The 23,352-nt window shown below is 42.8% G+C and overlaps 1 protein-coding gene across 2 annotated transcripts in view; it reads left to right on the top strand.

The window, feature by feature from the left end:
* Positions 1-3,548: 3,548 nt before the first annotated feature.
* Positions 3,549-23,352, top strand: part of GALNT7 (polypeptide N-acetylgalactosaminyltransferase 7) — a 76,737-nt gene continuing 56,933 nt past the window's right edge. For both annotated transcript variants that reach the window (XM_050896448.1, XM_050896449.1), the window contains exon 1: positions 3,549-3,674. In XM_050896448.1, coding sequence (XP_050752405.1) covers positions 3,549-3,674 — 126 coding nt within the window. The remainder of the gene's footprint in view (positions 3,675-23,352) is intronic.

The following is a 23,352-nucleotide window of genomic DNA, read 5'->3' as shown; positions in this document are numbered from 1 at the left end:
TCAAAGCATGACCAAGTTTGCCATTACATGAAGCCTAGAGTATATCATGTAGTGAAATACTGCACTAAATGAAGTGTTGGTAGTTAAATCTGGAAGCTTCTAAGGAAAGGGAAATTGATTGAGGTCTACAATCCATTGCTAATTTCAAAGAACCTATTTACATGAAAAAACCCACTTGTGTTTTGTGCTCACTGCACTCAGTAGAAAGAGAAGTTGGTCTCTGACCTGCAGATTTTACAAAGGAGACCTACGCGTTATCGGAAAAAAACACGCAGATGAGCAAAATGGGGGGTTTTATGTACAGCGAAGCCTTTACAGCAGCTTGTTGTATTGGGGAACGTTGTACTACATGACTTTCATCTTGATAGGTACAAAAATCTACAGGAATTTCCTTTCAAACAGTGCATTAATGAACAAGCAGAGTAGTTTATTGTGGCCAAACATTCAGGACAAGAGTGAAGAGGCACATCCAGATCCTGACGCTTCTCCAATGCGAGCAACTGCATGAGATTTTGACATTTGCTGGTGACCCTGCTCCAGACACCATCCCCCAAATCCCCAGCAATAAGGCAACTGTATGGCTTAGGGGATTGGTAATCGGATACTTCACCTCCAGGTCATCATAGGTCTCTGGTTCAAGAGCAGCAAGGCTTTGTAATGACTTAAGCACCATCAGATATTTATTTGGAGGCATATGGAGAAGTGAACATATGATTTCCGTGCAGCAAGCAGTAGATACGTCCACATATAGATACAAACATTATGACAGTTGCCAGTCTGTTAGAAACGTTTGAATGACAGAATATCACTCTAACAGAGGTTGATTAACTCCCTAATAACAGTGAGGATTGTGTCTTGTTTTAGTGCTGACTGGGTAGTAAAAGCAGCATGGTTTATACAGTATTTTGCAACTGAGAGAGGCAAAAATTCATGTTTAACCCTCCCTCTTTCCCTCTCCAGGTTGTAAAAGACTTTTAAAAGTGGTTTTCAATGTTACTGGAGGCAATCCAAAGCCAACTTTAATTTGAATTTTCTGTCTTTTAGATGGTACGAATTCAGCAAGAGGGAAAATATGTTCTGCAGGTCTTTTTAGGCACTTTACTACTAAGTGCAGATATTGAAACTTCAGTGCATCCTTAATGAGGATAAAACTGAAAAAAACTACTTCCAAGGTCAGTATTAACCCGATACTTCTGGAGTCAGACCGTATGGCCTGTGCGTGAGGAAAAGAAGGTGGATGATGCTCCCTGTTGTGGAGGGACCAGGGCAGGCAGGTCTGATAGTAAGGCAGAAACATGATGCCCTCTCCGATGTCCTGTCAGGGGCAGTTCCAGAAGAGAGAGGGGCTGGCTGGCATGAACGCCCTGTGCACTGGCCCGTACTGCCTCCCAGTGGGCATCAACCACGTCTCTTCCAGGGGAAAAGGCAGGGTTTTTTAAAATGCCCGGCACAGAAACCACTGTCCTCGTACAACTAATGGGGCAATTCACTGGCGGCGAGACTTTTGGTATCTAAAACCAAAACACAACAAAATTCTTGGTCACCTTTCAGTGTGCAGCTCTCTGTGATAATCACGGATGCACGGTTCACCCATGGGTTTCTGCAGAACGTAAGCCTCCATTTTAAAAAAGAAAGTTTTGGAGGGCAGCCTTACAAATGTGAATTCATGTAGTATCGACTCACACGCAGAGGGCTCTGTCCCTGTCACTCTCAGCTTTGACAAGCAGCAGCAGAGCGGTATTACATCACATGGCTGCAGCCAGTTTTACAGTACTCTCTGTGCAGTGCTGAGAGTAACTTATTTTTTCTTTTCACTCTTCTTGAGTGTGCTCAGAGCACCAGCACGGGACAGTAAAAAGGGATCCCAAAAATGGAGAACAAAACAACTTGAGGAAAGACCACCTTTTGCCACAGTAAGGTCTCCGGAAAGCAGTGAAAGAAGAGTTGGGGGGAACATTTCCATACCTCTCTGACAGCCTACAGAGCTTCACAGTTTGTAGTCCCAACCTGCCTTTTCCTACCGGGCTCAGCGAGCCAAGGGATCTGTTCAGAGCCGCACACCTCAACTCTGTGCCTTTCCCAGCAAAAAGAACAATCCCTCCCAGCCCTGTGCAGGTGCTGTTTTCTGCCTGAAAACAGTCACGTAAACCTTTGTGTTGGGATGTTTGTGTGGTTACTGCAACCGCAAACAGGGAGGGGGCTTTGGGGAAAACACCTCTGGGGACCCACGGAAGTCACAGGGCTGTGCAAACACTCGTAACGATGAGAGCTGTTACCCATGCTTTAAACATCGCATTTGTCTACATCTCGTACCATGATCTTAAGAATGGGGGGGGCGTGGAAATCACACGGTGCTATAGCACAAGTTATATGAATAAACAAAGACTTCTGCGTCTAGGTGTGTCCAACTACAAAGGTTACCTAGGTGTGGGGTTTTTTTTTCCTCCAAAGCGATCCTGTTCAGAGTGTAATATCCTGTTTTATTTCTACAGTGCTTATCATTGAAAGTTAATGTTTAGGATCCTTGGATCTGATATCCTCCCAGTGCACACAAGAAATAGAACTGAAAAATGTCAAAGCAAGCAGATAGTACTGAATACATAGAAAAGGCAAAAGTATTACATTGGAAGTACTGTTCTTGCATCACTCTGCTTTCTGGAGAGCTCACATTATCAGGTTTGTGTGGGTGCGTGCATGTGTGAGACTCCTTCAAAGGAGGAAATAGGATGCCTAACTTTTAGTGCAGAAAATTAGCAACAAAATACACGCAAGCTAAGGGCCGATAACATCTCTGTAATCTCGTACTTAATCTGCTATCCTTAAGAAAAATCTGTTGACTTTTCAGTGTTATTCTGCCCAGGCTGCATACAACAATTAATGGGCCTGTGTTACCCTACTCCTATGACAATCACTAAAGTTAAGCGTTTGCACCTCAATTTTTACAAGTCGGTGCCCCGAGCGGAGCTGCCCACCCAGCTGAGAAAAGCCAAAACCCCACTCGAGCTCTTCCATTCCTTCCCGTTTTCCAGGTGGGGTGCAGGCGCGATTAACCCCAGCCGCAATCCGGGCGGCAGCAGGTGCAGCGGGAACACACGCCCGGCGGGGGCCGGAGGCGGAGGAGCCGGAGCGGCGGCCCGGTGCGAGGCGCCCCCGCCCCGGTGCGGGGCGGCCACGTGGAACCGCGGCTCCCGCGGCGGCTACTTCCTGCTCCGCATCACCCTGGCCGCTGCGCCCAGCGGGGAGGCAGGCGCGGCAGCCCGCAGCGGGGGAGCCTACCGGGGAGGAGGGAGGGAGGAAAGAAAGGAGGAGGAGGAGGGGGAGAAAAAAAAAAGAGGGGGGGGGAGAAAGTTTGTACGTGCAGCGGCGGCGGGAGGAAAGCCTCCGCAGGCGGGCGGCTGCCGGAGAGCAGCAGCGGCGGCCGGGGGAGGGGGGAAGAGGAGGCGGCGGCGGGGCCGTGCCGCGCCGCGCCGGGCGGGGGCGGAAGCCCGCCGGTGCGCGGGGCCGGGCGCTGCGTGCGCGGCGGCGGGAGGGAGAGGGCGGGCGGGAGGATGCGGCTGAAGCTGGGCTTCCTGCTGCGCGCCGTGCTGCTGGCGGGCAGCTTCTTGGGGCTGCTGCTGCTCTGGTCCTCGCTGTCGCCCCGCACCGAGGAACCGGCTCCCCCGGGACGGACGAGGGTGAGTGTGCGGCCGCGCTGGGCGGCGGGGCGGGCGGGCGGGACGGAGCGGGTGGCGGGGCCGCCGCCCCCGCCCGGGATGTGACCGGCTGCGGGCGGGCGGGCGAGCGGGGGGCGGCTGCCCGGGCTGCGGCCTGCGGCGCCTGCAGGCCCGAGAGGGGAGCGCGGAGCGGCGGGGCCGGCCCTAGCCGGCCCCCGGATCCGGCGCCCCTGCCCGGGCGGCGCTGCGCCGTGGCCCGCTGCCGCGGCGGGGCCCGGGGGCGCCGCACTCTGGTGGGCCCCGGCGGCCGGGCCCGGCGGGTGTCCGGTCCGTGCCGCCCCACCCGGCATGAGGCCTCCGCAGCTCCCCCTCCCCGCCCGCCGGGGGCCGGGCCGGGAGCGCGCCGCCGGTGTCCGCCGCCGGCGCGGTGGTGCGGGCAGTGCCCCGACGGGTCCCTTCCCCGGGACCTCCCCGCCGGCGATGCCCTGGGCGCCCAAACCGCGTGGGTCCGCGTCTCCTTTGGGGGCTTTTCCGTCCGCAAAATAACCGCGCTGGTGTAAGCTGCGTAAGTGTCCTGCAAAGGTCTCCCCCAGAGCTTCAACAACGGGTGCAGGTGTTCCCCTCTCCCACTCACCCCGCCGCCACAGATCAGCTTCCTGACGTTTTACTAACCAAACAGCAGGTTTCGCCAAGGAATCACCTGCAGATTGGGTGATTTAAGAGCAGTGCACGGAAAGCCAAAAGGCGTTGGATTGATCGTGCTGGCGGTGCAGAGCTCCCACCCCGAAATGGTGGGGCGACCTGTGAGGCGCGGGGTGGGCAGCGCTTCAGCTGCAAGGGACGGTAACCTCTAGAAATGCTTCAGGAGGTCAGGCGAACAGATCTGCAGAGCAAGGCTTGCCATGGCCTTGCATTAGTCAATCAGGTGAGAATAATCTGACCCTTCGACACCAGGGTCTCAGAAGGAGTCAGAGTGCTTTTTCCATTTTCACCAGACGTTTCAGAGCTGTGGAACGTAACTGGACTTAAGGAGTTCTGCTTGAAGTAAGATTAGTCAAGATTATTTTCATCTTGCTAAAGTCATAAAATTTTACAGTGATTATCTTAAATATGATGTGCTCACTAATGATCTTGGTCTTCTCTAGTGGGCTGCTTTGAATAATTGTGGAAGGCAAGCGAGCTGACAGAACTCTTGCTTTTGAAAACTGGGAATGACTTTGGACTCCTTCAGCAGATGCTCTGTCTTCTGAAGCTGTTACAGTTTGCTGTATCTTGGCAGTTACTGCTGAGATAATAGGCCATAGCGGTTCTTTTGGAGATACGCAGTTTATTAAGTGGTGAAGTTTCTGTAATCTGTTCTTCTAGACACAACATGGGCTCTTCTGTGTACAGAAAAATCTTCACCAATTTTATTTGCATACCTCCCAAGAAAATGTCAGGCAGTAAACACTTTGCGTCAAAACCAGTCGAATTACTTTTCCTGCTTAGGAAAGGGTAACAGACCTGTGAAGTGACATCCTCTGAAAAAAAAAAAACCAAACCAGTTATGGTTGCATTGCTGTGTAGGGCAGTGACCATCTTCAGATGATTATTCTGGGGTGACAGCTGAAATATTGCAGCCCTACAGTGTGCGTGCTGTATCAATTTATTCAGGTGCTGTAATGAATCACGCTGTCCTTTCTCATGAGCCTGAAGGCTTTTGCTCGGAGGCTTTTGAGCTGAACCCTTGTATACACCTCCATTCTCATGTGAGGTCTAATTCAGAAACCTTTTCTAGCTGGTGCGCGTGGCAATAAAGGAGTCTGAAGAGTTTTTTACAGTCCAGCCCCCAATAAAGCAGCATTCTGTCTTGACTACCCCTGCCTTGACTGGTGGAGGAAATATCCATGACAGCCACCTCAGGAAATAATTCAGTCTTTGTTGGAAGCAAATATAATTATATTAAGTAAACACTGTCAAAGATGAAATCTAAACAGAATATCTGGTTCATTAGCTAGATCAGCTGTTTACTTGTCGTTGTGATATATATGAGACTGGGTAACACATGCTTCATCATTTTCTGGGAAACAGTATTGTTATTACTAAATTCGTGTTTTGGGTTGGACTGCTTTCCTCCTCAGAAGCTGCTCAGGTGAGGAATACTGGCGAAACAGTAGTGAGCGGGCTCGCTACTAGCAGTGCTCCAGCGTGTTTCTGGGGAGCTGGCAGAGTCCAGGAATACATCCGGAGGTTAGGGCCTGCGTATCCTGCATCCTGCTAGGCGAGGCAACGCTGACCCCATGAGGTGGGCTTGTGTCTCGGGGTGTGCTCCCTGCAGCGCCTGGAAACAGACCGTGCGTTGGTGTTTCAGCATGTTGGAACTAGGAGTTTAATCATAACTGCTTCTCTGAAATGCACCGGTGCGCGCTTTGTTCAGCCATACAAATGTGTGTGTTTGCTCTGTTGTTAGTTGCCAGAAAGTTTGTTAAGCTAAAGGTAAGAGAATAATTCTTCTTCTTCCCGTATGACGCCCTCCTCCCTTTGCTTGCGCTGAAAGCTCTAGCCAACAAATGTAAAATTTCTCCTCAGACAGCACCAGCTTAAAATAGAATTTAACTTTTTATAGCTAGCCTCAGGCAGTACCTTTTCCCTCTCTGCACTGTAACCCTGGGCACTTCTTAATAACACCAAGGCATTAAAGAAGCAAAGATGAAAAGTTCTGCTGTGTTGTTCTTTTTATGTTTATAACCTTGAATCTCTTCCTGCTTACAGCAGCAGACAAGGATAGATAATACTGAGGATCTTGTAGTAGTGTTATAACTATTTACCTTTTAAAAAAATACATATATATTCTCCCCTCAAATATTGTGTTATGTTTTTTCTACTGATTTTAAAAGATTTCGGAGATCTTTTGGAGAGGCAAGATGATTAATGTACAGAGAGTTTTCAAAGAAAAAGTGAAAGTGGAGAAGTGGCTGTTTAGGAAGGAAATGAGAGAACACAGAGGTAATAACAGTAATGCAGACAGTTGGAGATAAGCCTTTTGTTTCTGACAGAAGACTACCACAGATGTATATGTTCACTGAAAGCATATTGAGAAGTTAGGGGGACAAAGCTCTTCTCCAGGTAACCCAACTGTGGAACTTTGTCTCTGCAAGACACCATTTGAGGAAGAAGTGCTTGCAGGATTCGGAGGGAGAGGTTAAGTATTTATTTATCTGCATTATCAGAAATACCCAAACAGAATAAAATAATCCTTAGCCTACAGAGCTTTTAGTTTCCAATCTAAACCAAATAGAAACAATGAAAATATATTAAAGTCTGTCCTCAGAGTCTTTAAAAGCGTATCTGCTTTTGTCTAAGTAAGGACACCTGCTATCTGATAGTAAAGATTACAAGGGTACCAAAGATTTAGGGAGGGACACTCTTGTTTATAGCTGTGAGAAAAGATTAGGTAGAATCATTGATTGGATTATTATGTGCATGTTGTGGGGTCTTTTGGATGTTTTCCGATACCTTCTGCTCTTCTGGATCAAGGGATCATGGTTTTGGAGCTAGCGGGAAATGATTGAGGCTATTCATCGTAAGAAGATTGCCGTAGGGATCCCAGCTATAGTACTTGTTGGTCCCCAGCGAGACGTGTCGCTAATGATCAGCCTCAGAGGTACAGCCTTAAAAGCTGGTGTCATCAAGGAGTGGGTAGTACAGCAGGCAGAACCAATGGACTGAAACGGTAAAGAAAGATTCATTACTGAAAAGTTGAAAACAGCGTGTTTGGAGGAGTAAATGTAGTATAGGTCAACTTTAACTCTCCAAATCTGACCAATTACAAAGTGTTAAAGTGACCAGATTAGTATTCAGAAGCTTTAGAAGTTATGTATAATTGAGGTTGGTGGGTTTGGGTTGGTTTGGGTTTTCTTTTTTGAAAGATCTGTTTAGCCTACCTGAGGCAAAGCTAGAAGTACAACTTTGCATGCTCATAGTCTGTGTGGTAGTAGTATGATCAGTGGTCTCAAACGTCCTCTAATCTTCACTGGAGCACTCCAAGAAGCTGATAGAAATGATCCTATTCATTTGTCCGTATGAAGGACAGTAAGGAAGAAAGAGTGTCCGGCATGTTACTAATCCCCTTGCGGAGCCTAGGAAGGTAGTAAAAGATTTGCTGGAAGCGTGTGGCTGACCTTGCACAAGACAGAAATGTGGTGGTGAGATTGCAAAACCCACAAAATAAATTCCCTGTTCTGCCCTCTTCTCATGTGCAGCGAGGAGAACTTCCTGAAATCTTGGTATGGGCTGCCTGGCCTCGTGTCTGGGAACCTGGTGCTTCAGATTTGAAGCATTACAATATTTGTGGTATTTCCCAACTTTAGCTAGCCCATAGCCACTGCACCTGAGCCACCGATGGGCTGCCGTTAACTTGCCTTGCCACGTATTGAAGGCATTTAATTTTCTGTGTCTGTAAGTGACGTGTTCTTAATGGGCTCTTGTTCAGAGAGTATTTGTTTATCGACAGTTCTCAGACTTTCTGGACTGGGTTCCCAGGGCTTTTTTTGTGTACATAAGTAATTGGACAACTGTCCCCTTCCTCCTACCAACCCTGAAAGCGTGCACATTTCCTACACCAGGTATGCTCTTAGTGCTCTATAACTTAACAGGAGCTTTAGAGGTCACAGTCTCCCACCCTTAGACATTTATACCCTCATCTCCCCTCCAGGACAGTTAGCGGTCCTTGCTGCCAGATGTCACGGCAGCCTGGCCGTAGCGAGGGAAGAGCGGTTGCCCTCGGATCGGGAAGGGAGGCTCTGCCTAGGGCCCTGGTGCAGGTGGCGATGCTGGCATGTCCCTCTGGTTCGGGAAACCAGATGATGGGCTTGCAGCTGGGGCTGTGCACCCTCACCAACTGCCAAGTTTAAACGTTACAATTCCCGCGTGGCCACTAGGAGGTGGAGAATTTATGATGTGGAGGAGTTAGAAAAAAAGAAACAAAAGCTGAATGGACATTTTCTGAGCTTTCTGCTGACACCCCTTCTCCCCCACTTTAAGGACCGCTAATATCCTGTATGCCTTGGCTGGATTGTCACTGAGAACTTAATGACAAGTTGCAGACTGAACTTGAAGTGTTACTGTGGTTTAAATTAGATTCTTTGCGGTGGAAGTCCCAGCGGAAATTCTCCACTTTCCCATAAGGAGTAACGGCAAATGTGCTTAGAAGAGAAACTGAGACGCAGGAATCTGAAGTTGATATCATTACTGGAGGAAAGGCAGGAATCGGACAAAGATGATAAATCTGATGTAACAGGGAGAGTGGTGTTCAGTAGTGAAGGGATTGAAGTTGTCTGAGTTTGGTAAAAACGTGATCCATTGTGGTACACAGGTGATCAAATAGCAAAATAATCTCTCTCTCTCTCCAATTGCTTTGTATAGTTATCTATACATCGGTCACTTTTTTTACTGGTTTGCCTTTCTCACCCTATAATTGGGTGAGACCTAACACAAGGAGCACCACATCAGTTCTGCCACTCCGACATTATCTGAAAGCTCAATGCAATCATTCATCATCTGGATGTGAAAAGCTCCCTACAGGTGCAGGGCTAGACACAGGCACACCGCCTTCTACAATCAAAGCCGTAATAAGTCACTACTTCTTGTGTGACACTTAGCAGAAATTAACACCTTGGCAAATTTTTCACGTTCAGCAAGTTTGGTGTGAAGTCTGTGCACAGAGAGGCAGTGAGCTTGCTATAGCCAAAGTATTGCTGTTGTAGGAAGTAAGCATCGCTTTCTTTTTCCCCTCTGTTTATTACAGTAATCTTTAGTGTTTGCTAGCAACAGTAATAGGCAAAATGTTTTGAGATACTAAATGCTAATTTTTTTTAATGTGTGCTTTCATCTAAATTGGCTTTGAAAAAGCTTGTAAAAAATCCATCACCCTTGGGAGAGTGTAAAAACCCCAATCCCTATCATATTAAAAGTGAAATCTTTTGACAAATGTTTCCAGTTATGTTGCAGAATAAATGACCACAAAGTGAATAATGTGAAGAAATGGGAAAAAAAAAAAGCCTACGTAATTCCTGCAATTTATGTATACATACATATATTGTATTAAAACTTTCTTGAACTCTTTTGTCATTAAGATCCCTTGTAATAAGTTAGGTAAATAACTCATTATTATCTCAAGACTATTAATTATGTAAATGTCTACTCCGCTAGAGAGAGCAGTTTTGCACCATTTTATATGTATGTGACAAGATTCCTTTTGTTCTATTCTAGCCCCTAGTGTTATCATTCATGAGTAATGTAAAAGAACTGAATAGCTGAAAAATCAAAGATCTTAAGTTAAGGCTGGCATTTGCTTTTCAAGAATCCCATTGCAGGAGAAGGGGATCTAGAGCATCCAGGGAACCTTTGGCAGGATCCTCAGCATAGGATGAAAGGTGGTTCTGCACTCTTAGGTAAGATTATGCAACAAAAAAACCTTAGTAATTGTGTCTGGTTTGGGGATTGCACAGGTAAAACTATTCCACTGATGCAGTACCTAATGGAGAGACTGTGAGTAAGACCACAGAAATCAGGAAGAATCAACACAATGGGTTGGCTAGGTTGTCATTTGTTTTTAAAAAAAAAAAAACAACAAAAAAAACCAAACAGAAGTGGTAATTTGTGCTGCTTAGTGGCCAAACAATGGGGCGTTAAAAATAGCATGTAATAAAGTCCTTTTTTAAATAAAAATCTAGGTAATAGTTAACTCTCTACTTTAAAGGTGGTGAATTAAGGTATGATGGCTAAGCTGAACTAGTAGAAATTCTGGTGCTAGTAAATTTAGTTATCGGAAAAGTCTTAGTGGGTCATCAGGATGCCAGCCTTGCGAGAAGGCATGTCATACCCAGAAGTATATATGTCGGTTTTTTGCCACATGGCCAAGCAGTATGCACCTTCCCTAACCCAAGCTCAGCAGAGTTAAAATTGCTTGTGTTGAGCTGACGTTCCCTAATGAAAAATGACAGTACCTTTGTCCTATTTTTATCAGATATTAAATCAGCATTACGGGAGACTGCCAAGTGGAAATAGGGCAGGATAAGCTGTTACATTAATAGGTTTGACGTCTACCTTGGGGGGGCGGGGGGGATGCTTTTTACAGAAACTAGGCCATATAATCTGAGAGAAGGATTCCAAGTCTGGTAACAGTTACGTTTAATTACTAGATTTCCTCCGTAAGTATGGAAAACAAATGTCTACTGTGAACGATTAGTTTAAAAATAGCAACATGCTGCTTAAAAGGCCGCCTCCTCCATCAGTTTTCTTTAATCTTTTTGTGAATTAAAGGGAATTTATCTTGCTTGACTCTGCCTTTAGCAGTCCACCTCCGCCCCACAATGCTCTAGATTTAGACACTGTTTTGGTGGGTGAGGTTTTCCCCTCCCATGACCAATAGCAATGCTAAGGTAATGTGTTCACTAAGGAAGATGTTGCCAGAGTGGCCCAACAAAGAGGAGCAGTAAGCAGCCAGCAGCATGCGTGTCTTCGCAACCTGTGATACTGTTTAGGCTTGGATTTGGGGGTATTCTGGCCTTCCACCTAATATAGGGTTTAGGGAGAAAAAAAAAATTAAACTCGGTAGATTTCTGTAAACTTAAACCAAAGGTTAAAGTTGTGCTTTACAGCAGATTTCTAGATTGGGATTTATCAGTTTAATTGTAGCCTCCTCCTTGAAGGAGCTTGCTGGGAAAGTATGTGCTTTTGTGGAAAAGGGGTGTTTTCTTGTTAATAATTATAAAAAGATATGGAGGAGAAGGCTAATACTTGTATTCTACCTTTGTTTTTCAAATAAACATCCTTATTGTGTTCCTGCTGCTTGGGACCAAACAGTTTTGAAATGTTTGCTTACTCATTGGAATATCATTTGAATTGGTAGGTCTGAAATTTGAAAAAACAAATTCTTTGCTTAGTGTGAGCTGGTTTTGAAATAGGTTGGTGCTTTCTGAGGGATGCATTTTATAGCACAGAATTCCTATTTTCTGAAAACCCATTGACCTCTCATGTGGGAATAAAAATATTATTCTTACCGGGCTACATACATACATTATTGCTAAAACAAAAATGGCTACTTTTTGTGATGAAGAGATGATACTTAAAAAAGGATTGTATTAAGCAGCAGTTAAGCATGCTTCTCCATGCATAAGCATGCTTTCTTGCAACTTGCAAAACAAATTGGTTTTTTTCCCCTCTCTGTTACAATAAACTAATTGTTTGCTGCTCTATGGTGGTCTGTATTTCTTTTAAGTTTCTCTCTTACCATGTCTTCTTGAATCCTTCATTCTAATCGCTGACTCCAGTAATGTTTTAGTATTGCTCTGGCTTTCCTAAGCTACAACTTATTTTCCTTTGATTTCCTTGTGGAACATTCAGTTGCAAATAGTAGCAGTTGGCACTGATGTGCGGTAAACCCCTGAGCAGCGGGAGAGAATTGTAGGAAGGTATAAGGTAAAAACAGTATAGCGGTTTACATGCTGTTTACATTTGGAAAATTTTCTTTACAGCTGAAGGCCTCAAAATATAACTGTTAATGAAATTAAAGCATAAGCAGATGGTGCTCAGCCCACAAAGTTTCTTACTTATTTTGTTGTCTTTTAAAAAATTGGCAATGAAAATGGCTCAGCGAGAACTGTTCTGACTTGAGTGAATACAGTTGATTTTTTTAATAAGGCGGAAAGTATTATGTTAAATAGTGTGCTTTAGAAAAAATACAAGATTTTTAATGAAATTGAATATAGGTTTTTTTCATATTTGAACATTTGTGTCACAACTTGGGGATTAAAATTTGCTTTGGTTTTAACCTGCAGTAAAAGATTTCCCTTTTAAGGATGACTAAATAAAACAAGGAATAGCATTTCAATAGGGCTGAAACATAGCAACACCCATTTTATTTCTCAATTCCTGCCTTTATGGATTTGAGATATTTAAGCAATGTCATTGTTTTGAGCTACTTAATAAGAATTCTAGATATGTCAAAGAAAGAGGTATTTATCGTTTTAAGTTGGCTGTAGAAAATGCCTCATCTGTAATAACATTTTGAAGCAAAACCAAAAAAAGTAACCAAGCTACCTCTTAAAAGCATCTGGGATGCTAATATCATGAGCTTTCCATTCTTCCTATTAAGGAAGGAAGACCAAGAAATACAATATTGAGATAATGTGTTCTTCAGAGAAAATAAATTGTTCTCTGCGTGCTTTAGTCCCGAAACAAGATCTGCTACACTCTCACTTAAATGAGGCCTTGAAGTCAGCTCTTCAAGGCTCGTAATATATGTCTTTTGTAAGCCATGCATGTGTCAATGGTGCATTTATCATGCACCTTAAGACTGCTTCACCTGCTCTGGCTCTGCTAATCCATCTCCCACAGTGTTATTCTAACATGCCAAAGCCCCTGAGAAGCTTTAAACAGCAGCTATGAAATATGTTGGGTTTTTCTCACCTCTTCCACGTTTTCCACCCTTATTTCCCTCCCCTCTATGAAGTATGTTCCTCCTGCACAGAACCAAGAACTTCACTAGTGATTAGCTTAAAACCAGTATCTCAGTGATACGCAGAGGTGGAAGAGGGTGGGAGGTGGGGTTTTTTGTTGTTTGCTTCTTTTGATGGAACGTGAGCTTTTAGTGATTGTCTATAAGTGTATCACCTGCCTCTGATTGGAGAATTCTTAGCCAGCAGCTCTCAAGTCCAGAGGGACGGTGCCTGGGTTTCCTGTGCCTCAGCTCCTGCTGGTGAGGGAGAAGAATCTCCTGCTGCCCCTTGTATCACTTTTTGGAGATCCTCAGCTCCAAATGCTGATATTTCACTCAATGTAAGATACTCCTATGGCATGAGATTTGCTGAGTGTGTAAAGTGGTCTTGAGTGCTCTCTATGGAGGTATGCCAGCCCTGGGTGTCTGAAGTAAGACTGCAGATTAGTTTCTGGGATGTATTTGTGTGATCTCAATGTCTAAGAGTTGAAGACTCCTTGTGTCTTCTGTCCCTCTCTGTGTTTTCCAATACCGATCTAAAATATTTTACTTGGAACACTTGCTTATTTTTTAGTTATGTAAACAGTACAAGAAAGGTTGGGCTAAGGAAGGCCAAGAAATGTTGACTTGACAGTGAGGCCGTGAAGCTCTTTGAGCAGGTCCAAGTATGAGCTCTTCCTTCAGGCTCACCAGCAGAAAAAACATCCTCAAGGAGAGCAGCTATCTGTGGCACTGGAATCAAGACTGGGAGAATACTTTGATGTCAGACCTGGGGCAAACGGTTACTCTGGCCCAGCTTTGGCAATGTATGATGAGACCCTGGAGTGCTCATATACAGAGCAGTGAGTAGGTGTCCAAAGTGTCAATACCATCGCCATTATTTCATGTAGAGAAACAGAGGGGAGGAATCTCTGTAAGATACAGAGTCGCTGTATTAGAGAGCAGACTTACCTTTTCCATGAATAGTCATGTCAGTCACCTCTCAGAGAGTTAACAAGTTTTGCCTCTGTTATTATCTTCTACCAAAGCTGGTGATGACAGGGGAGTTGTCAAGCTGTTGTGATAAAAGGGAGCAGACTGCCAGGATAGTTCATGTAGCCTTTAATCTTTGTGTATGCCTGAGGGGCCTTGGGAAAAGAGGATGGCAGGGAGCAGGCTGGATTAATTTTTCTGGATGAAATGGATATGTCCTGGGGGTTGGCCTACTTTAAAAATAATTAGAATTCTTTGAAATCTGCTGTCCTTGAGCACAATTCATCTGTCCTACATCCCCTTCCTCTGATTCCCATATGCCTGGATCTTGTGGTTGAGAGATGCCTCGTGCCTCTTTGGGAGGTGTTTGTTTTGGCAGTATTTCGCAGGGGTGCATAATTTCTAAACCCAAGCTGACTTGCATATATGTGTGTGGTGAAATGTGCACAGGGACTGTAGGTAATTATAAGGCATGCGAGACACTGATTTTCAGATCTTAACATAATTTTTATATTTATTGGAAACAATACAATCCCCCCCCCCCCCCCAATTAACTTTTTTAAACAGTCCTGTATGTTTGCATTGGGTGACGAAGGTATGATTGGATCCTTACAAGGAGGCTTGATGGTGATCATTGATTGACTGCAGGCAGCACAAGTCCATGTTAGTGTAATGAGGTGCATTGATCTTTGTTATTCCAGGTTCTTATTCCAGTCTCATCCTCAGCTGAAGGATGAATACCTCAATTTATTTCTTTTTTTTCCTGGTCAATTTTTTTTCCTCATTCATTCTTTGTGGGAATTTGGGGAGTTAATTAGGCTTGTTCTCACAACCCACTGTTCAACAACTTAAGAGTCTTCTTGCGTTGCAGTAAGATATTAAGTGATATGGATATCTGGAAGTAAGGAAGAAAGATGAATGATCAGACTACTTCTCTTGACTTTATCCTCTGTAATAGCTTGGGCAATCTATCTTCTAAAAGGTTTTTCACAGGATATAAAATGCTAAGGTTTTTATGGGAAAAAAACCTGTTTCATTTTAAACTCTACAATTCATGTCTACGATTAAAGCAGTCTTCACAGCCTTAAACACTAAGTGCCGTAGTTTTCACTGACAGACTTGGCCAGTTAGCGTTGCTGCAAAGGAGAGGCAGCTTGAACAGGTTTTTGAACAGGTTTTATCTTGCACGATGTTTGCAAGAATTTAGTTTGTACTGATAACTTGTCAAAATACAGTTTGCTGTCTAATCCTAGCAATCCTAATTTTCAGGAATGGCTCACAGCTGTTAATTTCTAAGAAACAGGCAGAACTTTTATCTATTAATTTGGTTTATCTAACAACCATAATGTGCTACTTAATGTTACCAAATGCATAATGTTGCTAGCAGAATTCATTATACTTTTTAGGTCAATGCTTTAAAAATATATTTTAATAGCTTGACTGAATAATCTTGACTCTGATGCCTTAAAATGTTCATTGGTGAGAATGCTTTTGCGTATCAGAAATAATTGTATTTTATCATCTTCCTTTTTTCATTCTCAAACCTGAGATTTCCTAAGTCCAGAGCAATATACTTTTTACATATTTACTAAAATGCATGGGCGTTTATTTTTAAGCCCAGTTTTACTGATGAGGAAATTAAGGTTTCAGATACAGAATCAGAGTCTTAGAGCTGAAGCCATTAAATATTCCTGTATGTAGTTGTATGTAGCTGACTTTCTGCAAGTCACTTTGGCTTTACAAATGGAAACCTTCCAGCAGTGGGTCGGAGGTCTATTCATAGTCTAACACCAAACCCCAACAACTTTCCTGTAGGAAGTCCATTTTCTCCCCTGCATGCATTTGTTAATTTTGTCAGATGTTGATGTTGCTTAACTGTTTTTATACGGTGTTGGCTATAGGATTCAAAAGAACCTTTAAACCGTATGAAAAAGATCAGTTATGGCAACTCTAATGTTTTATAACCAGTGCTGGTTATAAACTTTTAAAGTTTTGGGTTCTTTACTTTGATTTCTTTTGTCTGTAGACTAAAGAAATGTGGCCAACACTAGGCTGGCACATTCCCTAATACCCTTTCTTACCTAGCTGTAGTGGCATAAAAGATTGGATAAAAGAGTGAGAAAATACTTATGTGAAAGGGAGTTCTGCCTGACATTTGGGTGCATTTTCTAAGGAAACGGTAGTACTGGAGATCTAGAAATACACGTTCAAATCATCATGCTGTGAAAAGTCACCATTTTTATATATTTTTAATGAGAACTCTATTGAGGCTTGGGGCTTTCCTGGAAAGGGAAAAGTGCCCTCACCTAGTGCAGGGCAACCGCTGGTTATGCACGTCTTCCCTCTCCTCCCAGAATTTAAGAACGTGCAGCTGTCTCCTTAATTCAGTAGTAAGAGGGAAAATAATCTTCTTTTTGTAGCTTTGGTTTAGAAGAAGAAAGGAAGATTCATACTGCAAAAAATATTTAACAGAAATGTCCTTTTGTTTAGAGCATAACAGTGTTCCTGCTTTACCATTAACACTTACCACAGGAAAACACTGGCAGAACAGTCCTGGGTGCCTTGGGAAGGGGAACAGCAGCCATTGCCTAGACGACCCAAAACAGTCTGTTTTACCGTTACAGGCTTTCCCTGCATAGGAACACTTGGAACACCCAGACTGAGATAGGGTCTGGGTGTGGTGACTCAGAAAACCACATGACTGGGCAAGCCTGCATATTTTTTTGTGATGCTCTCAGCACACCATAAGTGCCTGGCCTTAAATTCAGTAGGGACATAAGTGTGCTGCCTTTATGCCTCTGCTTCCTCAGCACAGCAAGTGGGTCACCTCCAAGGGAGAAGAAAGGTTTAGAGAGAGGCACTCTGGCGTTTTTTTGTTGGGTTTTTTTGTTTTGTTTTGTTGGGTTGTGTTGTTTTGTTTTAAAGGTGCAAAAGAAGCAAACCCTTTCTTGAGCCAGGCAGCTGCTCTCCTGCCAGCCTGCAGGTACTTGTTCTCCCCAGTGCCCCGCAGAGGTCCCTAGGAGGGCTCGGAGGACGGCTAGAAATCACTTCGTGGGGAGCAGGGCTGCGCAGCCCTTGTCTCTCCGCTGTATGCCTCTGCACAAGTAATGGTTTTAAACAGCCTGGGGAAGCAGCTGTGTTCTGTGTGTTTTGCTACTCGGGCACTCTCCTCTGTGTTTTTCAGCTACCCCTTGCTTCCAGCAGCTTTTTTTTTTTTTCCTCACGCTCCTGTTTTGAACTAGCTCGGCACTGGTGTTCACCCTGCTTATGGATGCCAAATTCATTTGGCTTGCCCGCACAGCTGGCTGCGGGGAGTCCTTGACCAAGCTCAGCGTGCGGGTGTAAAGGTGCTTGTGTTGGCGCACACGCAGGACAAAAATGTGTAGCGGAGAAGTAATCTGATTGTAGAAATGTATCCACCCTACTCTGGAACATCAGTGTGAAAAATCCAGCACCTATCAGAGGTTTAAATCCACAACAAATTAGCGAAAACAAAAATGTAAAGTCAGCTTGTCTGCAGCAGCTAAAAAATACAGTTTTCATTAATTTTCTGCAAGAGCTAGAGGCATCTTGTAATTCATATTCCTGGTATTCCACAGTTCACCTTGCAGCAGAGATGAAAAATATCACCTTCAGGTTTTACTGTATATCTGCAATCTTGGGAAGATAAACATCAATGTAATGCATCATAGTATTGACATTCAGAAGTCTTCCAAACTTTGCTTTTTAAATAAAACAGGGAAGTCAGCCTTGAGTCCTTTTACTCAGTAGGAAGAGTAGGCAAGTGATTTTTTTTTTTTTTTTTTTTTTTGCCACATCTTACATAAATCTGACTTCTTTACAAATCTACAGTTGTCACACTGTCAGGAATTATAGAACTGGAAATACCATACTAAACAAAAGGAAGATATGCTCTTTCCAGGTAAAATATTATGTCTGAAGTGACTTTTATTGCTTGTGGCTTTCAGCTGCTTTCTGCTGAAGAGATGCACAGAGTTTCTGCTGTTCATGTTCTGTTGAAATTATTAAAAATGGAAAGCTGAATAGTAGCTTATTTTTAAGCTTTTGTATTTTTTAATTGAAGTGAGTTGAAAAGTCAAAAATTCCGGCTTTAATGATGTCAAAAAGGCTATCCAAATTTCTTGCATAAGATCGTAGGATTATTCAAGCCGGAAGGGACCTGAGGAGGTCCCTAGTCCAACCTCCTGCTCAAAGCAGGGTCAACTGCGCGGTCAGACAGGCTGCCTGGGGCTTTGTCCAGCTGGGCCTTGAAAACCTCCGAGGAGGGAGACGGCACAACTGCTCTGCCTAACTTGTCCCACTGTTTGGCCGTTCTCATGGTGCGAGTTTTTTTTATATCCAGATGGATATTTCCATCAATTTCACCAAAGAACACACTGACACCTCTTCATTGCTGTCCCTGATATTTTTAGTTTGCCATGAGACTTAAAACTGCAGAACTGTTTAATTGTCATTTAAGAAGAAAAATAGCGGGTTTTCTCATTGGTTTTTGCGTTGGGGTTTTTTTGTTTGTTTTGGTTTTTTGTTTGTTTTAGTTTACTGGAACTGTTTAGTGGGATGGTGACTCGATCTGGTTTTCTCGATCTTAACTTAGAAGATTTGTCCAAGTCCACATCGTATGATAAAGTAATGTATTGAGAAAGTGTTGATTTGGGTAACTCGCATATGATAGTTTTAAACAGAGCATATACCTTTTATGTTGTGCTGTTGTCACTGGTGTGCAAGAACTTTTAAAAAAGAAAGTACCTCATCCTAAAAGGCTACTGATAAATGACAGCAATAATATTGGCTTGGTTGACAACCATGTGAATGTATTGTCTCTTACAGAAGAGGCTCTTCCGTATTGGTTTTCCTTACCATTTTCAATATAATAGTTTTGCAGATTATTGAAAGGTAGCAAAACACAGTGGATTTTATTTCTTTTACATTTTGATTAGAGTATCTTCCTTGCAGATTTTTGTGTTTCTTTTGCTGATTCTGTTTTGATGTACAGTAAAGAAGTCTATATCGTTTACTATCCTGTCCTGGTACATCTGCCAGTTCATCCTTCTCTGGTATTTGATGGCTCATGCATGTAGCTGCTCTCTCATACTGAAGATTGAAATGCTCACATCTTTCTTCTTTTGCAGTTCTTCATCTTGGGAGGCACTGTCTCTCCCCAGCCAGACATAAGTATGAACTGTCTTACTGACTCTTCCTTCTCCAGCTGCTGGCCAGATTTTGTCCTGTTAGAGACAACAGACTCTTTCTTGGGGACGGCAGAGAGCTTTTGAAATGAGTTTTCTGACAGGCTTTAACAAAATTGTCTTTGTTAGAAGTTAAAGTGCAAGGCTAGCACGTAAAGGTCTTGATTCAGTGAACTGCGTTCCAATTTAAACACTCATTTAATGAACTGGATAGATCATAAGTATGCTTTGCTAATATCTTTTCTGTGTTAGATGCAGTAAGTGAAGGGCACAGTTTTCATAAATGCAGTTGTTAGCAGCTCCATTTGAAGCCTACCAGGAGCGCGCATGCTTAGGGCTTGTGGAAATCACCCCAGCTGGGAACAGCCTTACTGGGGCGAGTATAAGCTGAGAAAAGGCTCGCCATCATTTTGAGATCAATTTTTAACCAAAATTCCATTCCCGTTACTTACATGGAGAGTCTGAATTGCCAAGACTTCTGATTTCATAACAGAAATGTTTACAAGGAGTGAACAGTGTTGAAAAGATTACAGTGCTTCAGAAAAATGCCTCTTGCTATGCTGTTTGGATGGTGGGGGTATCCTGTGGTTAGACCCGGTGCTGAGAACGCTGACTTCTGTTCGTTGCAAGCAAGAAGGATCCTCATGCATCTTTTTGTGTGTGTGCTGTATGCCAAATAATTTAAACAGTAGAATGCTACAGTCCAATTGCAGAGGAGTCGGTGCACGTGGGAGGATGGTGTTCATTTGCATCTTCTCCAGACGTGATCAGAAATGTCGGCCAGTGTGTACCTGAGCTGGAAACATGAAGGTCACATGAAAACTCTCTTCAGGATCTGACGGATGTAGGCGGGTCCCTTGAAAGATGTTCAGGGCTGATGCTTGGTGCCACGTTAAGAGAAAGCAGTAGGATGTTGGTTCCCAAAGTCAGCTTTGAGAGTAATGATTTGAACGTTAGTCTCGGGCAGCTTCAAGTTTAGATTGTTGGCACCACCATGGATCACCTGCACTAACAAAGTAAATGTCAGGGCAGGTTGTTTCTTGAAGTCCAGGTGCAGCATGTCTGCCTCTCCGCTATGTCTTGTGGTCTCAACATGAGCGTGGTGACTTCAATAGTCGAAATAAAAGATACTGCGTTTAGAGTGCAGAGCTAAGTGCAAGGCTGGAAGCATAGTCGAGAGCAGACAGGTTCAATGGAGTCCGTTTGAAGAAGTTTGCGGATTATATTATAGTATTCTTGCTGGCTAAAAGATGCAAAGAACCTGGCTGTGCTCACACATGATGTGGCTTCTAAAGCACAGCTATGAAATAGGTTTTGATATTCATCATGTTTACTTCACAGCAAAACAAGTAATGTCACTAGCTGTATTTGTCACAGAAAGAGTAGTCAATTTACCAAGATTGATTTATCTGTTCAATAAATTGGTTCTTAGTAGTTTAGTATTGTTGCAGATCTTTTTTCCTTCTTATGCTTCAAATGCATGTATTACGTTGATTTTTTTTTTTTTTTTTTGGTAAGTATTTAGGACAGATAAGAACTTACCTTACCTCAACAATTCAGCAGAATATAACTAATTCATTGGCAAATACTACACAGGTTCTCTTTAATATCCTGCGTAGAAAAGATGCAGGAATGAAGGGTCAAGGAAAGATGAGATGGAGAACACAATTGATCATAACAAGTGATTTCCCCTCACTTATCTAGTCAAGCAGTACACAAGGTAATTACGTAAATACTCTGAATTTCTGAAATCTTTTGGGAGTTCAGATGAAACTTTCAGAAACGGGTTTTAGACTGTATGTGTAATTTTCATACAGTGCAGCTTTTGGCTTCAGCTGGCTGTTTCTTTGAAAAAGCTTTCAAAATGGTGGGGTTGATCAAATTGTGAAATGCAATTTTAAAAAAAAGGCTAAAATAGGCTGTTGTAAAGCTTGAGAATGGTAACAATATTTCAAGATAAATGAAAATCTAATCATGCAGTTTGCTGCTTAATAGCAAGAAATATGAAATGAGATTGACATATGTGTCTTTAAAAATTGAGGCAGACGATACAGCACAGAAACTTGCATCCCTTGATCAAGCATGTCCGTCAGTGATGGATTTATTGTATTGTAAATGTCATTTACTTGCTGAGGTATATAAAACAAATGCATGCTTTTTAAATATCCATCTGTCTCAGATGATTGAGAAACAAGGATGAAGTTCCTCTGCGGGCTTTAACCAGTGCAGTGTTCATAGCTGATGCCTGGAGGGCCAGAAAAGCTGTCCTCAGCCGCTTAGAACATGAGGATTGATGGTAGTTTTTGTTTCTTTCTGAGGCTTTTTCCCTCTGGAGGGAAAAATAATAGAAGTTGGATATTTTCAACAGCGAAGTTATGAATTATAAATTGTAACTCTTTGGTCTCTTACTTTTTAAATTCAAAGCATGTGCTTGTTTTACCTGCTTATGTCTACAGCTTAAAATTTGATTACTTAAATTTTGATTGTTTAAGTCCAAAAGAAACAGCTTCATCTATTTCTTTCTTCAGTCTACAGAGAACATTCCTAAAAGGGGCTTAGTCTTAGTAAAATGAAGAGCCTTGCCCTTTCATAGTCCACTGTGTAACACTACTACACAGGAAAAGGAGAATAATCCTTCCTTTATGGAAGGAAATGAAGCTGGACAGAGGACATCTTAGAAGCCCTTAAGAATCTCTAATGTCCATATGAATAAACATGAGTTCTATTTTTAAGATCTTGTTCGAACATATGCATAAAATGAAGGATATTCCTGGAGTGAGACAGAATGTGGAAGGAGCAGTGACTCAGCTAGAAAGGTCACAAGCTTCATTTAATGTTGAAATGTAGTGACGAGAACAGATCTTGTACTGAACCTCTTCAGTGATGCTGTGTTTTAAGCCTTTCACCTTGGAGGGCACAACTTCCTGGGGAAAAAAGATGAAAGAGGTTTTTGGGATGGGAAAGAAATGGCTTGTTATTGCTGAACCCTTAAAGGCTGTGAAAGAAAGTTCTTAGCAATTGTAGCAATGCCTTGAGTGTAGGTGCAGGACTGGATGAGACCAGCTGCTGGGCACAAAAGACAAGGCGATGCAGCTGAAGATCATGGAGTGCAGGAGTGAAATGAGAAAAGACCAGAGAGAAGGTCTTAGTGATAGAAATAATAGCGTTCTGGGTTATGGCAATATTGCAGTGAAATAATTCATTCTCATGGCTGTTTTCTGTTTGTCTTCCATTTGATTGCAAAAACTATTGGAATTGTTTGCCAAGCACTTGAAAGCATGTGCATGTGGCAGTAGTAGAATACTACTGTAGAAATAGTTAAACTACATGGATCAGCATATACTAAATTGACAAGACATCAATACAACACTATATTTATTTTCAGGTATTCATGATCATTTGCTCTTAATTTTTATTAATTGTTAAAGTTGAATAGTCTTGGGGATCTACAAGGGAAGGAGGTCATTTAAGCTAAGAAACGGGACCTGCTTTACTGTGTGAATACCGTTTTACTAATCTCCTTTACTAACAGAATATCTGCTATTCTGCTAGCCTCTAATTGGCAATACAGAGAAAGATAGTAAAGCTCAGATGAAAAATCAATGCATTTTTTTTCTGAAGAAGGGAAGAAATAGTCCAAAAGTCATAGATAAAGACCTGATATCTGGAGGCCCTTTTGCATCTTGCAGTCAGCTCTGATGGAGATGATGTCTTAAGCAATTGTCCATTTTGTTCTTAATACTTATAATTTTTCCAGTCAAGCATTTATAAAATCCCTCTGGAGAGAAAAATTGTGGACAGTTGTCTAATTATGGTATGCTCCTCATTTTCCTTGTATCCTGGGGAAAAACTTCATAGGCCAGCAAGATGTTGGTTACTCAAATTATTATGAAGCAATTTATTATAGCCCAAGTATGCTTCCGATTAATTTTATTGTAAATGTGTGATAATAAATGCCTTTATCTTCACTTTGATTTGCTGGTCTTGACTCGAAAGTGTATTTTTCTATTAACAAAAAATGGATTTCCATTTATGAGGCTGC

Source organism: Gymnogyps californianus, chromosome 4 (genome assembly GCF_018139145.2).
Source record: "Gymnogyps californianus isolate 813 chromosome 4, ASM1813914v2, whole genome shotgun sequence".
Taxonomy (NCBI): Eukaryota; Metazoa; Chordata; class Aves; order Accipitriformes; family Cathartidae; genus Gymnogyps; species Gymnogyps californianus.
Note: the sequence above shows the minus strand (reverse complement) of the source record. Positions and strands in the feature narration are given on the sequence as shown.